This window comes from Amia ocellicauda, chromosome 3, assembly GCF_036373705.1.
Source record: "Amia ocellicauda isolate fAmiCal2 chromosome 3, fAmiCal2.hap1, whole genome shotgun sequence".
Classification (NCBI taxonomy): Eukaryota; Metazoa; Chordata; class Actinopteri; order Amiiformes; family Amiidae; genus Amia; species Amia ocellicauda.
This window is the reverse complement of record NC_089852.1, coordinates 35,831,759-35,849,205: the sequence shown is the minus strand read 5'-3', so window position 1 is coordinate 35,849,205 and position 17,447 is coordinate 35,831,759. Positions and strand designations below refer to the sequence as shown.

General features: G+C 39.3%; 1 protein-coding gene across 2 annotated transcripts; it reads right to left on the bottom strand.

Moving 5' to 3' along the window:
- Positions 1–6,343: 6,343 nt before the first annotated feature.
- fam76b (family with sequence similarity 76 member B) lies at positions 6,344–16,964 on the bottom strand. Of its 2 annotated transcripts, none has more exons than XM_066699239.1 (10): positions 16,617–16,964; positions 15,417–15,481; positions 14,931–14,985; positions 14,450–14,605; positions 13,368–13,552; positions 10,732–10,779; positions 10,563–10,640; positions 10,008–10,140; positions 9,417–9,518; positions 6,344–8,059 (listed from the first exon to the last, which is right to left on the bottom strand). In XM_066699239.1, exons 1-10 carry the CDS (start codon positions 16,707–16,709, stop codon positions 7,970–7,972), a joined length of 1,005 nt encoding a protein of 334 aa, XP_066555336.1. In that variant the 5' UTR covers positions 16,710–16,964; the 3' UTR covers positions 6,344–7,969. The 2 variants fall into 2 exon arrangements, with proteins under 2 accessions (XP_066555336.1, XP_066555335.1); XM_066699238.1 differs by having other exon boundaries at positions 10,008–10,143; positions 16,617–16,963.
- Positions 16,965–17,447: the final 483 nt, after the last annotated feature.

Below are 17,447 nucleotides of genomic sequence, written 5' to 3'. Positions count from 1 at the left end.
TTTAACTCCCTGTTGCACATCTTCTTAGATGCATAGTAGAAGGCTCAAGGCTCATTGATGCATGTGGGGAGCGAAGGCTGGCCCGTGTGAGCTACTGTAGCTCAAATTGCTGAAAAAGTTCATGCTGGTTCTGATAGAAAGGTGTCAGAACACACAGTGTATCACAGTTTGTTGCATATGGGGCTGCGTAGCCACAGACCAGTCAGGGTGCTCATGCTGACCCCTGTCCACTGCCGAAAGCACCTACAATGGGCATGTGAGCATCAGAACTGGACCATGGAGCAATGGAAGAAGGTGGCCTGGTCTGATGAATCACGAGTTCAAGGTGTTGACTTGGCCTCCAAATTCCCCAGATCTCAATCCAATCGAACATCTGTGGGATGTGCTGGACAAACAAGTCCGATCCATGGAGGCCCCACCTCGCAACTTACAGTACTTAAAGGATCTGCTGCTAACGTCTTGGTGCCAGATACCACAGCACACCTTCAGAGGTCTAGTGGAGTCCATGCCTCGATGGGTCAGGGCTGTTCTGGTGGCAAAAGGGGGACCTACACAATATTAGGCAGGTGGTCATAATGTTATGGCTGATCGGTGTATATAGAGACAGTCTAGGTGTGTGTTTGGAACCTGTGATGAAGAGAGTTTATACGTTTGTCTTCGAAATGTGAGGTTGTCTAGACCACATGGAAGATATTGTGAAATATAGCCCTTAACTATGTGGGGAAGTGTTTTTTTCCCTCATTTACATATCTAACTGGCTTCAAAACTGGTTTTTTTACCTCTGCTCACAACAGTAAAGTTCAACGTCTAATTCATACCAATTAAAGAGAAGTCCACAGTGTAAAAGTAGCAATATTAACACTGCAGTCATAATCATCCATGATCAAAAAGGGTTAATCATAAAACAGTTGTCCATATCTCTTACAAAGAGATATTTGTGTATTTGTGTGTATATCTTATTTGTGCCATTAAAATCCCACTGTATCTCATCACGCCCACCATGTATTAAGAAAACCTTGATCCACCCGCCAATCCCAAACTCCAAACCAAACGCTTGATAGCCCTTTCCATTGTGGTAGGACGTGAAAGGCCCGTGGCCAAAACAAAGCCTCCATGGAGCAGCACGGCTGGAATTTACACTTGGCAGGTGGGTGGAAGTTTTGATTTAATCTTGGCCTGAGAGTTAAAGAACAGTTAATAATCTTCACACAGTTACTGCAGGACAGTAATAGGATAGTGCCTTATGTCTGAGTCAAAATATATAAAAACCTTGTTTTGCTAAAACCACAATGTCTCTTGGGGCCTACACTGGCTCTGGCTCCTATCATATTCATTGTATAGTATTCCTCCTCATGAAATGCTACCGACACTCTTCTCCACTTCTAGGTTGCCTGGTTATGGCACTGCTCTGGAGATGGCCGACTGTAAAAACTTGGCGAAGAAAAGCTGAGCTGGCTCAGTCTTTTTTGCCTTGGCTGCTGATCCAGTTTATCAGCTCAGTCTGCAGGGACTGCCAAGTGCGGTGCTGGAGGAGACTCACATAATCGAGAGCAAGAGTATCTCTACCAGCACTGAAAATCCCCCTGCTTATCTTGGACTGATTACTCAGCAGAATGCAAGAACGGCAGAAATAGAATAGAAGTTTCAGTTTTCCTTTTCTAAATAATGACAAATCTTTCAAATCGAGTAACAAAAACTGATTTGTTATTTGGAAAGTAATGTTATTTCTAAATGTTTAATAATTCTGGTCTTGGCATGAGAAGAAGGTTGTTTTTGTTTAGTTTAGTTTTTTAATCAAGAAGCTGCCTATCACTGAAATAAGATTTATTTATTTTTTTCAGCCAACTCCCCTTGCTTTATTGCTATCTTTAGAACCTGAAACTATTTAGAAGATTTGTTACTAGCTTAGGGTGATTCTGGAAGAGGATAACAGGACAGCAACTTAAAAGGCCTCCCCAATAGAGCCAACACTTGAAGAAGTAAAGCTTGGGTTACAGTCACATTAATTTTTCTATTTACAACAAAGGGAGCAGACAATGTGTGTTGTTGTTGTTTTACAATTAGTTGACAACATAATACCACAGGGAAGTGCACATCAAATTGCTTTACAGCATTATAATTTTTTTAACAAACTGGTTACATACACACAGGGAGTTGGACTTGCTCTAAAAATAATACGTCTGTTGCTACCAGGAAGAAGATTTTACTTTACACATTGACAAAGTGTGTGTGTGACGAAGTGCAAATGCAAGACAACATTATTGTTTATAAAAAGACCCCACCCCCTACCCCCCTTTTTTTTTTAGCAAAGTATCTGTAATTGTCAGCTGTGGTTGTTCATTCATTTTATTTACTTAAGGTTTTACCCAGTATGATATGATAGTGTTCTCATTCTAAAAAATATTGGTCTGAAAATTGGGGATTTATTTTAAAGAGCAAAGTTGTCAACAAGGATGAAGGAAACGGTCATTGATCAGTGTTTCTGGCTTGTTTTTAAGATGTTTTTCCTACTTTTAAACTTTAACCTCACATCTTCATAACTGAGTTTCCTGGTACTAGTTGTAAATTCTCTGAGACTGTTCACAGACACAGTGTGATACCGCTAACTGGGGAAAGGGGATATGACCCCTGTTCAGCGGAGCAGGAGACCCTGTCTCAGCGTTTAGTGATGATGTCCAGCAACAGATTGCTGACGGTGCTGAATTCCCTCACAGGGATTACAGAAGGGATTAGAGTCAGTCCGGACCTGGGACCTGGGCATCTTAATCAACAGTCAAATATCCACTGAAGCACTCTTTAAAACCTGCCAGTTTTGCCAAGTAGACAATTTTTTGAAGGTCACGGTTAAAGCATTTAGTGACAGGCATTGAATATTACAACAGCAAGAATAAATGAAATGCAAACATTAGCCATGAACTATTCCCAAATGCCAGAAACAACAAGAGGCATGAGTGCTGTGCCAGACCACAGGCTTTAGGATCAACCTTCTCTAGTTTAGTTCTAGATTTTTTCAACTGTTTCAGAAAGTTCGTCCATCTTTCTTTAGCACCAGTTCTGAAGGATTAAGCACACATCGTTGGAGCTGTCCCTACATCAGCCATGCTTGAGGAGAGCAGAACAATTCTCAAGGAAAAATAATACCAAGTGGGGAAGAAAATTCCCATTGACACATCCAATGTGGCCCACTGATTAAAATGGAAAATATATTAAAGAGCGTTTCTGATCAAATTTTCTTGGAAAGCGCTCAGATTCTGAAGCTAATCGTATCACTGAGAGATTAATGCATCACATGAACCGGCTTTCAGCATCACATACTTTTCTGTTCCTAATTGACGATGTTAGGGAAATAACTACACAACCGTACAGAGGGCTGGGATGCCTTTCTTCAAATAGCAGTGTAAAAATCAACCCTTTTCGGGGGGGAACATGTATTATAATCAGATGTGCACATAGGGAAGGATATATGTAAATACATAAATAAATTCATATGTATATTCAAAGCTATTTTGACATTGAACATGGAATGGTATCAATTATAAAAGTCTTATAGTACTATAACCTACATATAATTTATTAAAGACATTTTGTCAGTTTAAGGGCTAGACCAAATCAAAGCTTTCACCTACCCGTGAATTGCAAAGCACAAATGTGTGCCCGATCACGTTTCAATTTATTGCTAGAAGCCACTTTCTACTGCTTATAAATCAAAACGTGATAGGGGACAAGCTAGGAATTTATGTTTTGTGGGTAGGTCAAAGTTTTGATTTGCATTAGCCCTAAAACTAGTTACTGTGAACTAAAACAGCAGGATTTTGTCATTATATTAAAGAGGGCTTTTCCTGAAAATACATGTAACAAATGTCTTAGTACATTTCCATGTGCACAGGCCCTGTCATATATTTCCATGACCCATAGCCTTCTGTTTATAGAGCAGACCTTCATAAAGCATTACGCTGTTTGGTTTAATATTATTTTTTATGGGTTTGGTCTAGAAAAAGAGAAAAATCACATTTCCACATGTTTTCCTATATTCTAGGTTAGAGGTTCTCAAATTATTTTATTTTGTATTCATTTACCATGTGAATCCCGAAGAAGAACCCGCTGATTAATAAATATAATTTGCCAAAACAAAATAGGCACATAAACATGTTATTGAAAATAACTACATGCTTTCCGTCTATGTTGTAAAGACTGCTTATAGTTCTTTTCATATTTGCAATTATGGTGAATATTTCTTAGTTTAATTTCTTTATAAATCAATTCATTTGATATAGCAGGACATTAATAATTAGAGGAAAACAGAAATTGCTTAAATGTATATTTTACTGCGGAAATCTATGTATACGTTTCAGGATTATAATGTAAGGTGGATCCATTGTGGTTTGTGGTTTAATATGGCATAGTATAGATGGTTAAGTATGAAATATAACTATCATTAAAACTTAGCAATTTCAAATTAGGAACATGCTATACTGTGTGTGTGATTAAATAATAAGACCACCACAACCACCCTGGTGTTTCATGCACCGTCAGAGTAGGGTAAATAAATACAGAAAATTATGACTAAGGTTTCACAGCAGCTGATGAAAAATTGTATTCCATCTGCTTTATAAAAGTGGTAAACTGAAACGGGCCATGAGAGAGAAGTGAAAATGATTATTCAACGTCTCCCTCTAGGCCTGTTGATTTGTCATTGCATTGAAATCGTATTGCTGCAGAAAGACAGCATGACTTCTGGCCTTCAGCCACTACCACCAGCACACAGCAAGTGAAGCACAGTCACATAATACAGGGTTAACAGCTGGCCTCGTATTTCAAACCTTAAACAGAAAAACACAATTTTATAGGATATTTTAGTATTTGTATGAGAAGTAGTCATTATTAAGCACTTTTTTCTTCTTCTTTTTCACCCAAAGTGAGTTCAGAGAGTCAAGGGCCTCGACAGTGCCATGAGCTTCTACTTAAACTAGACTTCAGTTGTATGCTACATCAGAAAGTGCAACAAGATCAGAGCGACTCAAAGTGAGCCAGAGCAGGAGATTGGGGCTGAAATAAGTGTAACTACTCTGGACCAATCCAAAGAGAACTTAAGTGACAGTAATAAAATACATTCACCTGAAAGGGTTTGAAAAGAATCACGACAAACTGCAGCATGGAAACTGGAGAGCGTTGCCATGTTCGGAGGTGTTTCAGAGTTTTCTACAGCTGGCAAATGGGCATCACAACAGCATGACCGCCAAAACAACAAAATAAAGAACTCCCAGGAAATCTAATAACCGTTGTACATTGTATGTTCAAATAAATTCCAAGCCATCCTTTCCCCTTTAAAAAGAAAGACATGCAGACTTAAACTTTTCTCGCACGGAAATCACGTTTCAAGCTTACTGAAACGCATGGATGGGCTTAACAGAGAGGGGCCTTTGCCAGCTTGATGAAAACACGATGCATGTTCCTCATTGGCTTGCTTTAAAAATGTAGGCGAAAGTTCACATCTGCACAAACTTTGTCCTTTCCTGTCGTTTGTGGTTTCTCCACCGCAGAGACCGACACACAGATGACGTTCAAAAACTTTTCTGTGGCACTTTCTGTGTCTGGGGTAAAAATTGATATGAATACAGTAGCAACACAGATCATTTAAACGTGTGTGTGTGTGTGTGTGTGTGTGTGTGTTTAACAAACAATTCTGTGGTCATTTTAAAGATCTTCAAATAGATGTACATGCTCTGTGTATCATTCTCAGTTAGTAGTTAGATGCTGTTGGCACAATGAGATGGGTAAGTATTTTGGCTCAGCCTAGACTGAACTACTGTGTTTTTGGGGGGAGATGTCCAAGTTCAAATAAGAGGTCTGTGCTAGAGTGGTGCCCAATGACCTGGAAACAATGGCCTTTATTGCTTAAAAACGAAAGAAATTACAATTACAACCACAAAATCCTGTTGTCCTGGCAATCACTGTTCTGGAAACTCTAGAACAATGACCGATGTTTTCACACAGGGGTTTTACACCAAGTTCTCAGAGGACATTTGACATAAATAAGTTCTTAACCACCAGTTAAAAACAGATATATCTATTATACATACACACACACCCCCACATAAACATACACACATAAATAAACACAATGGTTCTACGCTCTAAAAACAGCAACACATACATTTAAATAAATCTACCGCCATCTACTGGATCGTCCTGCTACATGTTCATCTGTGTTCTCTCTGCTGCCCCGTTGCAGCCAAACATTAAGAGAACGACAGCCTCTAATGCAGCATTCACACCTATTTGGATTTTTCCTTCAAAAGCTAACCTCCGGAGAGCAGCGGACAGAATACACAAACAGACAGGATTGGGTGTATTACCAAGATTTAATATTTTGAAACATTGGGTTTGAAAAAAGTACAAAAGTGAAACTGTACACCAGTGTGCAAATACAGTTTTCCATTAAGTCCAGAGCTGTAAAAAGTGAAATACATGTGTATTTAAAAGCATATTCTAGATATATTAATTGCCTTACATATACTTACTAGAAACCGTACAAGTAACAAGTTTAAAATACACAAAGGCCTTGAATGTCCAAAGGAATTTTACACGCCATTTTAATTCTGTCTAAAAGTACAATACAGTACATGAGACCACGTTCCCCCTCACAGCGGTGCGTCATGCAATTATACAAGTCTCTCCACAAGAGGGTCACAGTGACAGTCACTGCCCAGTTCTAGCACTGTGAGGGGACTGGTGGGGTTTTCAAGTTATAAAATAGATTACAAAAAATAAAAATAAAACGTCCATCTTGAACGAATGACAGAATTCTTAGTTTAACTCTTACAGACACCTGGCCTGAATATCACAACCCCCGCCCACCCCGTCTATCAACAGAGATCACTCAGAGCCCCGGGAATAAGAATACATGAAGGTTTTACCACACAGGACTGGAGTTTTAAAGCATTCTTAGTCTGGCTTCATCGCTTCATCAGCAGAAGCAACGGACATATTTACACACAGTTCTAAGCTACAATTAAGGTGAGATGTTAGCTCTATGCCAGTGTTTCACCAAGCTCCCGCCACATGCCCCCCCCCCAGAATTCACTTTCCATGTAACCAGCAGCCGATCACATATATAAGGATCACAAGTGTGTTACATTATTATACTTACATGTCCTAATTTACTTAAAAATGCAAGATTTGCTGGTTGAATAAAAAAAAACACCTGAACTGGTAAGGGCCACCCCCACAAGACAATCTTCAGGACCCTGCTCTATGTTGTATACAAGATAACATTTGCATTGCCTCCAGGAGAGTTTCAAATATATCATTAGCGTGATTAAAAATAAAATAAAACAATATATATGCAATCACACCCACTGTTCTGCATTTTTGTTTTGTTTTTATTAAAAATTCTGAATAAATAAAAATAAAACCTGCAGGAAAATGTTTTATGTTCACTATTTATCAAATAAAATAAAAAATAAAAAAAGCCCACAACACACATCACTTATTACCTGGTGCCATCCGAAAAATACCAGACTGCAGTTGGTTAATTTGCTTATTTATATTTAAAAGATGGTAATACGTGTTATGCAGGGGTTTAGGTACTCAGTGTAAAATAACAACTAGCACAAACCCTCCAAAATGCAAAAGATTAAAAAATAATAGATGAATACTTGACAATTTACTGAAATGAAGGCAACTCTACATGAAAAATGTTTTCAGTCACACTTCAAGTAGTTCCGTTCTGAGAAGCTGGTTTTATTGCCATAGTGTTTTCTTTGTTTCCAAAGTTAAAAGATGCATTACATCGCCTAAAACCTCCCCGTATGTGTGGGTATACTAGTAAGATATTTACTGTGATCCTGAATGAAGGAAATAAAAAAATAAAATAAAAGTAAAAATCAATATAAGTTCAGGTCTTCACAGTGTTAATAGTTGAATCAACATTACACTTTCATGTGAGGTTTCTTGTGTGTTTTCATTCTCAAGGAGACAGCAGTGTGCTTCCAGCCTTCTCAAACTTTTTACCTTTTGAGAGAGCAGCAACTTGCTTAAGCAGTTCGCGATTCTTTGCCTACAATTTGAAGGAAGGTGGAGGGAAAAAAAACACTTATTAAAACACTTACTTTATTAAGAAAACTGAAATAAGACAACATTTTACTGAAATCTCAGCTTTCTTGTGTAATTCATAAACAAAGTCTACTTTTAAACAATGTACAGTGGCTCTCAAAATTATTCACCCCCCTTGGACTTTTCCACATTTAATCGCGTTACAACATGAAATCAGACTTTATTTAATCAGGAGTTTTTGCCCCTGAATAACACAGAAAATGTCCATAATGTCAAAGTGAAAAATATAATCTGCCAATTATTCTAAATTAATTACAAATAGAAAATAGAAAATAATTGAATGCATAAGTAATCACCCCCTTGAGCCAATAACTGGTAGAGGCGCCATGAGTCTATGTGGATAAGTGTCTACCAGCTTTGCACATCTGGACTTTTTTGACCATTCTTCTTTGCAAAATTGCTCAAGCGCCATCAAGTTGGATGGGGACCTTTGGTGAACAGCAATTTTCAACTCTTTCCACATATTCTCAATTGGATTGAGGTCCGGGATTTGACTGGGCCACTCCAGGACATTGACCTTTTTGTTTTTAAGCTACTCCAGTGTGGCTTTGGCTGTATGTCTGTGGTCATTGTCCTGCTGGGAGATTAATGTTCTCCCAATCCCAGGTCTCCTGCAGACTTCAGCAGGGTTTCTTCCAGGATTTCTCTGTACTTTGCAGCATCCATTTTGCCCTCTATCTTTACAAGGTTTCCAGGCCCTGACACAGAGAAGCAACTGCATAGCATGATGCTGCACCACCATGCTTCACGATAGGGATGGTGTTCTCAGTGTGATGGTGTTAGGCTTGCGCCAAACGTAGCACTTAGCGTTGAGACCAAAAGTCTCTATTTTGGTCTCATCAGACCATAGAATCTTCCTCCACTTGGTCTCAGTGTCTACCACATGCCTTCTGGCAAACTAGCTGAGATTTGATATGAGTTTTCTTCTCTCCCATAAAGGCCACTTTTGTGAAGCACCCAGGCTAGTGTTGCAGTATGCACAGTGTCTCCCAGCTCAGCTGTGGAAGACTGTAACTCCTTTAGAGTTGCCATAGGCCTCTTGGTGGCTTCCCTGACTAGTGCCATTCATAAATTTAGAACAAGATGCAGATTATATTTTTCACTTTGACATTTTTTGTGTTGATCAGTGGCAAACACTCCTGATTAAATCCATTCTGATTTCATGTTGTAACACAATAAAATGTGGAAAAGTCCAAGGGGGTGAATACTTCTGAGAGCCACTGTATGCGTTTTTCTACTTTGTATGCTGACAGACCGATATAATATATTCCACGTGAGGACGCAGCCTCTATGACGCTTACCTGCTGTTGCTCCATGGCTTCTTTATGTGCTTTCTCCATGTTGTTCATTTTCACTCTCATATTAGATTCCTGATACTGAAAATCAGCTTTAAGTTCAGTAAGCTGAATAGGAGGGAGAGTAAAACAAAAAAGATGGTAAAAACATCATGTAAGGATTCAGACTTGTTTTTGTTTTTTGTTTGTTAAAACAAAAACAGATTTAGGTGCAGTTTAAATATTTAGATTTACTCAGACCCACCCTTCAATCACAAAAATAGTAGATGGCTTTTCTTGCCACAGGCTTCTTCCCTGATCCCAGTGGACACCTTACATTAAGTGCTGACTGTTGAGTTTGTAGCTGGTGTAATGGTTTTGACATTTTTATGTCATGTGGCTCTTAGTTGAAAAGTGGTGCACCTGAAATTTATGTGACTCTAACCAGCTTATACTCCTAAAGTTTCCATAAGTCAGGCTAGTAAATTCAGGCTTCAAATCAGTTTTGAAAAGCTCGCCACATTCAAGGTTTCATGATGGAAATAACACATTAAGCTTGAGGGCTTTTTTCTTTCCTGTCGAACATATTGTAGAAGAATCCTCCAAATATTATATTACCTTCTTATCCTTCTCTAATATCGTCTGATCTCGCTGCTGCAGTAGTCTTTTCAGTGACATCACTTCCTCCTTCAACTGGCTGATGAGGATGAAGTTATCTGTTCCTCCAGAGTCCATTGACTGGTTAATAGAACTACTGATGACAGAGATGGAAGAGGAGAATCAAGATGTAACCATAATGCTGCTTGTGAGAGACAGAAACGAGACTGTCAGATGGCATTGCACTGCTCCAATGTGTGATCTGAAGTTTCTGCAACATTATTATTATTTTTCCCCAGGGACTGATCAATGGCATGAATCATGTTGTTTACATAGGATATCTGAATGGAACTAATTTAGTGAACTCTTTTAATAACACAATACACACACACACAAAAATACTTTATCCAAGATCACGCAGTGTATAATCCAGCTTTCACATCTCAAATACGATAGACTTTGGATAACAAACACGGAGTAACACCCAATGAAAAGACAAAACGTATACGTTCAGGCAATGGTGGATAGTAATAAAGTAATGGAAATGGTATAAAAAGAGTGAAACCTTCAGCGTACCTATCTCCATTTGATGGCTTTGTTTCTAGTTTTGGTTTCTTCTTTGGAGTTTCATTCTGGATTGAAGAAGATTTATGGCTGAGAAAACAAAGGAAAACTACAATTAAACAAGCTTTGTTCTGTCAGAAGAGGAACTGAAACCTCAAGGTTTTAAGGTGTGGAAACATACCTCTGTTTCCACAGTCCCTGGTCCTGCTCTGGGCTGAGGCTGCTCAGTCTATAGCACAGATACACCCAAGAGAACAACAAACACGATCAGATCACAAACTATTAGCATGGTTTTAGTATTGCCTAATATCCAAATCCATAAACTATGCACTTTGACAACAACCAAGAGATAAATATATTTATAAAACCATTTAAGGAAATGAGTCACGAGTTATTCTGCAATACTAACAACCACTTCTAATTAATAGAATCCTCGTCTTATTCAAAAAAACTGCCACAACATAAAATATATGCATATAAAAGATGCAGAACATTGAAGCACAACATCTGCTTTAACAAAGTGGCCTAAAACTGCCACAGTAACACTATAATGCTCTTGAAAGCCAGCCGCCCCCACTCCTAGGTCAGGCTTTTATCAGATTTGTAGTGAGCTTTAAGTGAACGCTCAGCAGCCATTTACATTGATCCTAATATGACCATAAACACTTGAAGCTGCTGAAAAGCTGCACCGTCTTTCCTGTTGACCTTCAAGTCTATCTGGCGATTAAACAGTCATCCTTTTATTCTTAGGATTTGTGTAAGGGTGGTCAAAGAACGTCCATTGAGATGTCAATATAGGTAAGAGTTAAAATAATTCAACCAACACGAGCAGGTACACTATGTTGTCTGTTAGCCCTGGTAAATTAGCTTCAGTGAGCACGTCTGCCTTCATCCTGCTCATTTTCCACATAGATGACTCTTCAAGTGTCTAGCGTAATTGGACTGAGAGCTGCAAAAAATACAATCTGTTGTACGTGAAGCATCTCACACCCCAATTCTGAAGAGCTGCTTCTCGCGTCATACCTTTCAGCAGCTCGTGAAACGTGTGTCCGATACAGTGAGGGAAAAAAGTATTTGATCACCTGCTGATTTTGTACGTTTGCCCACTGACAAAGAAATGATCAGTCTATAATTGTAATGGTAGGTGTATTTTAACAGTGAGAGACAGAATAACAGCAAAAAAATGCAGAAAAACGCATTTCAAAAAAGTGATATATTGATTTGCATGTTAACGAGGGAAATAAGTATTTGATCCCCTATCAATCGGCAAGATTTCTGGCTCCCAGGTGTCTTTTATACAGGTAACGAGCTGAGACTAGGAGCACTCTCTTAAAGGGAGTGCTTCTAATCTCAGCTCGTTACCTGTATAAAAGACACCTGTCCACAGAAGCAATCAATCAATCAGATTCCAAACTCTCCACCATGGCCAAGACCAAAGAGCTGTCCAAGGATGTCAGGGACAAGATTGTAGACCTACACAAGGCTGGAATGGGCTACAAGACCATCGCCAAGCAGCTTGGTGAGAAGGTGACAACAGTTGGTGCGATTATTCGCAAATGGAAGAAACACAAAATAACTGTCAGTCTCCCTCGGTCTGGGGCTCCATGCAAGATGTCACCTCGTGGAGTTTCAATGATCATGAGAACGGTGAGGAATCAGCCCAGAACTACACGGGAGGATCTTGTTAATGATCTCAAGGCAGCTAGGACCATAGTCACCAAGAAAACAATTGGTAACGCACTACGCCGTGAAGGACTGAAATCCTGCAGCGCCCGCAAGGTCCCCCTGCTCAAGAAAGCACATGTACAGGCTCGTCTGAAGTTTGCCAATGAACATCTGAATGATTCAGAGGAGAACTGGGTGAAAGTGTTGTGGTCAAACCAAAATCGAGCTCTTTGGCATCAACTCAACTTGCTGTGTTTGGAGGAGGAGGAATGACCCCAAGAACACCATCCCCACCGTCAAACATGGAGATGAAACATTATGCTTTGGGGGTGTTTTTCTGCTAAGGGGACAGGACAACTGCACCGCATCAAAGGGACGATTGACGGGGCCATGTACCGTCAAATCTTGGGTGAGAACCTCCTTCCCTCAGCCAGGGCATTGAAAATGGGTCGTGGATGGGTATTCCAGCATGACAATGACCCAAAACACACAGCCAAGGCAACAAAGGAGTGGCTCAAGAAGAAGCACATTAAGGTCCTGGAGTGGCCTAGCCAGTCTCCAGACCTTAATCCCATAGAAAATCTGTGGAGGGAGCTGAAGGTTCGAGTTGCCAAATGTCAGCCTCGAAACCTTAATGACTTGGAGAGGATCTGCAAAGAGGAGTGGGACAAAATCCCTCCTGGTGGCCAACTACAAGAAACGTCTGATCTCTTTGATTGCTAACAAGGGTTTTGCCACCAAGTACTAAGTCGAAGGGGTCAAATACTTATTTCCCTCATTAACATGCAAATCAATTTTATAACTTTTTTTGAAATGCGTTTTTCTGGATTTTTTTGTTGTTATTCTGTCTCTCACTGTTAAAATACACCTACCATTAAAATTATTGACTGATCATTTTTTTGTCAGTGGGCAAACGTACAAAATCAGCAGGGGATCAAATACTTTTTTCCCTCACTGTATGTGTACACTGACGAAAGCGGGGGGACCTTCTGAAATGTCAAATATTTAACTTGTATTCCTTTACAGTGAGTGTATAATGCATTTTAATGAATTGGTCTATGGCTATATCGTATATATAGAGGCATTCAACAGCTTCATCATAGAAAAGCCCAGGCGGGAGAACACAGGTTTGTCCCTGCGCTGACTGCGTACTTGTGGTGGGAGCTACTGTGCCGGTGGTGGTGATGGTGGTGGTGGTGTCTGGAATGGTGCTGGTCCTTTTCTGTCAGAGAGGAGTTGGAGTGTGAGGAGCTCAAGCCTTTCCTCTGCTCCTTGGTCTTCTGCAGGACGCGGCGGTACGACAGAGTGCAGAGCCAGCACAGCAGCTTCCCGTCCACCTGCGAAGACAACCAAAATGCTCTCGTCTTATTCTCCGAAACCTACAGATCTCTTTATGATAGTTTTATCATTCACATATATACACACATTCATGACAAGAGCAAAGAATGCAAAGTAACCATTATGAGAGAGGTTAAACATAATTGAAGCCTGGGGGTAAAACCCAACAAATTCCTTGAGTACACAAATAAAGAATCCTTTTGCATTTTGCCCACTTTAGAGAGATATAACCTGTAACTTTACACAAGAACTAGTTTGAAAGAGCAACACATTTATGTTGAATGCGCAATACCGTGCATTTTGGAAATTATGGCAGCATTAAATATGTAATAGGGTTTAATGCAGTTTAAGAAAGATCAAGAGCAACAGATGGCATACTAAAGCAAAATGTAGCACTTGGGAGCAAAGCAGACCCCTATGGCCCAGATTAATTTGCATTGTGGTCATGATGTATTCTAAGCTGGGCTGGGGTCAATTCTGTTTTAATCCATCCTAATTCCACTTGAATTCAATCTAGTCAGTTCCAGACGTATGTTCTTCTATATTGCACATTTCATATTCCAAGCTATAGCTTTCACCACCAAGCACTGCAAATTACAAACCCAATACTTAAGATGAGTTTCCATTTTGAAGATGCAAGAGCCCACTGGAAAACAATAAGTCACCAAACAAGTACTGTTTCTATTCGATTTTTGTTGTAGGTATTGTAGACCTTGGTCATAATATAAGATTTCTGCCCATTCAATAAGTCTATTAGGAATACTATAAGTTTGGTGTTCGGCTTATGTCACTGTGAAACATTTACATGTGAGGACGTCTCGGAGAACCAGGCCTTGTAAAGCACCGGGACTTGTGTTTGCACCAAAGCAGTACATGTTACCATTCCCTGTCAGTACCTTTCGCCTGCCTTCCTCCTTGCGATCGAAGGCGCACTGCTGCTTGCACTGCTCGCACGCCTGTGGAGGGCCGTACTTCTTCTCTGAGTTTGTGCACCGCTGACACTTGGTCCCGATGAAGGCTGCAATTATGTTACAGTACTGGCAAGGTTTGGGCTGCAAAACAAAAGAAACCATTGAAAGCAAATTAGTGAATGCAGAAAACAGTTATCTTAAATTGCTAAGTACTTATATTTCAATAATTACCTTTCCAATACTTCATTGCAGATACACTTACAGAAGCAAATAAAAAAAGACTCTCAAAGGTTTCTGTGGTGGCTGCATATTGTTTCATATTGTGCAATGCGGACTGAGAAGTTAAGTCCTTAAAACTAAGTAATTGGTACTTTGAATTGAACTTTATATCAAGGCAATTATTATTAGCCATAGGTGGTGGTCGTTACACTGGATAAAGCCTCTGGATTCTCGATTAACCACTTACCGTGCCAAACTGCTTCACATTCTGAGCACACTTCTTACAAATTGTGTTTGTTTTGCTGCAGAAAGAAAATAAATAGAACTGTAAATCTGTGGAGAACCAAATGGAAACAATAGGAGTGTCTTAACCTGCAGTGTGTGTGTGTGCATGCTTGCAATGTAATACTCATACTCCTGGATATTACAGTAGTGCACAATGTAATATATAATTAGAGCAATGCATGTGCAAAAGCTCTGTTTAATGGAGTGCTGGATAGTATTGCTGCACAAGACATTTATGTTTTTGGCTTCACTCTAAATCATCATGTATTCTAAGTAATAAAAAAAAATGAAGAGGAATTTCTATTTAGGATGATATCTGTTTTTCTATTTACAGCACTCACTCTGTTTGCAATAGGTGCCTTGTAATGTACCACATCATACAATAGCGAGGAGGTTCGTGCAAGATGTAGCTAGAGTTTGTTATTTTTTATGACCAGTGATTGCTCACCTTTCCTGCTGAAATTCCGACCTACAGAAGGTGCATTTCACAATAGGGTGTGCTATTCGACATTCCTGCAGATAAAATAAAACACAAATTATGAGACAACATATTTCATTTATGCTTCTACTGCAGCTTAAGGTTATATTTTGCCAGTGTCATTTCATATAGAATGAATATACATGCCCACCACATACATATGCTCATTAAATGATTGTCTTGCCATTGTATTTTATTATAAAATGATATTATCCCAGACTAAGCATATATATATATATATATATATATATATATATATATATATATATATATATATATTGAAGTATACACAATGGATGAATGGCATGATCTAATTTCAGTTATACAGTTAGATTATTATTTTTAAGGTGATATCTTAATTGTGCATTATTTCACTAGGCCTTGCTAGTATTTGCCCAGAAAACATTGTAAAAACGTGTCAAGTGATGCATTCACAACACGTGTCACGAATAAGAATGCAGACATTATTAATTGATACTATATGATATTATAATAATGTGCGTTTACCCCAAACCGTGAAGAACAGAAACATCAGTTCATTAACTGCAACTCCTCGGATTATTTTGCGACTAAGTACAGCAAGGTTTGAAAACTTTGCATTACGACAGCATAACTACATTAACCACCTTTTATTGATTGGCTTATTCTGCATGCTTAGTCCATCTATAAGTGTTAGGACTTCTTTAATTGTGCTTGATTGAAACAGCCGGTCCTCATGGGCTCAATTTCACCATCCTTAGCAGGAATTTGCTCCTTGATCCAGGTGAAGCAACTCAAAACCACGCTGAAATTGGGATTTTTTTGACCCAATGCAAGGGAAAAGATAACTAGAGATGATTGCATACAGATATGGAGAGAAACATGCACGCCGTCTTTACGAAGCCAAGGACTGCTATAGTATTTATTGTATTATTTGTACAAATAGGCTTTGAAATGGTAATCTTAACCGTGTGCTGTTTTCCACTGTGCATGCTTCGTGTCCGTAGTGTGCACGGGGTGTTTTTATCTTTACAGTGATCTTACATAATGTAGCCCATGTCTGTCTATGAAAGAAACAAATGCTCGCACAAGACCGCGGAAACACGGCGCTCCGGCGGCGGATCTTTTGCACACAGACGCTCAGAGACATGCACACGTTTGCGGGGATGAGGGCCGATAACATTTCCAAACCTTGCACAGCTGCTGTCCCTGCGATAGCTCCTCAAACGGATAGCGCTGGTTACACTTCGTACACGCGTACAGGGCCGTCGTAGCCATTCTCATCCACAAACACAAAAAAGAAAAATGTAGCTGTGTGTGTATATTGGATATAAATGTATCTGGACAGAAACAAACCACACAAGTGCAATTCAAACCAGCTCTTCTGGTGCTAAAGTTGTTACAAAGAAACTACATTAAATCGCGATATTTTGTTCCATTACAAATAACCTACAGTATACAAAAAAATCTTTAAAGGGAGTTTTAAGCTCTTCCCAGCTTTTTTCTTTTTTTTTTCTTCCTTTTTTTTTTTTTCTTTTTTTTTCTTTTCTTTTTTTTGTGTTTCCGCGGCGTCATTCGGACCGGATGCGGCTGACGACTACAAAGGAAGGAGAATCGGACCAATCACAGCCGTGCTGCGGTGGGCGGGAATGTTTTTTTGAATTCCAGGAGCCAATCGGAGTGCGGATTATACTCCCCTTTAACAAAGAAGACGCCCTTGTTTGTACCATTTTTAATGTATGACGGGATGGTCCAGCGGAATTAGCTGTCTGTACATGAGGGTATATGAATCACTATTTAAATTGGCGCTTATTTCCTTAGCCTAGCCTATTACATGAAGAAAATAAAGGACATAATATATAGACCTAGTGTAACATAACTATATACATATAGGTCTACGTATACATGTATGCATTTATTGCTCAAGAAACATTTTAATGTATTCAAAGTAAAAAACAAAAGTCAAAGGATGGCAGGCTTTGAAATTAATCATACTCCATTAATCATTAATGCTAGCAGGAC